The 1057-nt window shown below is 35.3% G+C and overlaps 1 protein-coding gene across 1 annotated transcript in view; it reads left to right on the top strand.

Moving 5' to 3' along the window:
* The window catches only part of LOC102208799 (uncharacterized), a 14668-nt gene that overhangs the window by 5372 nt on the left and 8239 nt on the right, over window positions 1–1057 (top strand). The window contains exons 5-6 of the mRNA XM_013911713.1: window positions 579–585; window positions 680–720. Of these exons, the coding sequence (XP_013767167.1) occupies window positions 579–585; window positions 680–720 (48 nt within the window). The remainder of the gene's footprint in view (window positions 1–578; window positions 586–679; window positions 721–1057) is intronic.

The raw sequence follows: 1057 nt of genomic DNA, 5'->3' as shown, positions 1-1057 counted from the left end.
ACAGCCTCAGTGTTAACATAAATGTTCATTAATACTAACCTAAAGGTTATTCTGGTGAAAAAAGAGTTTCATGCTGAGTATTTTGCACTGTGACCAACACACAACCTGCTTACTTTGGCCAAGGAACCAAACTGACAGTTTTAGGTAAATATTCAACTTTACTGGTGTGTTTAGTGAACTGTAAATTTGTTTAGAGCCATAACATTGACAGGAGTATTAGTAAAGACTATTGTCAAAGATTATTCTGATACAAAAAGAGTTTCATGCTGAGTATTTTGCACTGTGACCAACAACTACCCTGCTTACTTTGGCCAAGGAACCAAGCTGACAGTTTTAGGTAAATATTTAATTTTCTACAGTTTTTGATGAATATGACTTTAACTATAACCATAGTATAAACAGAGGTATCCATGAAGACTGTCCTTAGAGAAGATTCGGATACAAAAAGAGTTTCATGCTGAGTATTTTGCACTGTGACCTACACTGATCCTGCTTACTTTGGCCAAGGAACCAAACTGACAGTTTTAGGTAAATATTTCATTTTATTTCTGTGTTCTGATAAATGTACCTTTCTTCAGAAGCTTAGTACTGATAGGATTATTAGTAAAGACGATCCTCAGAGATAATTCTTGTGCAAAAACAGTTTCTTGCTGAGTGTTTTTGCATTGTGTCAGGGCAGCGAAGCTTACTTTGGAAAAGGAACAAAACTGACTGTATTAGGTAAATATTTCATTTTATTTCTGTGTTCTGATGAATGTACCTTTATTCAGAAGCTTAGTACTGACAGGATTATTAGTAAAGACAATCCTCAGAGATAATTATGGTTTCTTGCTGAGTGTTTTTGCACTGTGACAGACCAGCGAAGCTTACTTTGGAAAAGGAACAAAACTGACTGTATTAGGTAAATATTTCACTTTATTTCCGTGTTTCGAAAAATGTACCTTTCATCAGAGGCTTAGTATTGACAGGATTATAAGTAAACACAACCCTCAGGCGTGAAAAGAGTTTCATGCTGAGTATTTTTGCACTGTGACAATGCTAACGAAGCTTACTTTGG

The sequence above is a fragment of the Pundamilia nyererei genome, unplaced genomic scaffold, assembly GCF_000239375.1.
Source record: "Pundamilia nyererei isolate P.nyererei 1_Seehausen unplaced genomic scaffold, PunNye1.0 scaffold00070, whole genome shotgun sequence".
In the NCBI taxonomy this organism is placed as follows: Eukaryota; Metazoa; Chordata; class Actinopteri; order Cichliformes; family Cichlidae; genus Pundamilia; species Pundamilia nyererei.
Note: the sequence above shows the minus strand (reverse complement) of the source record. Positions and strands in the feature narration are given on the sequence as shown.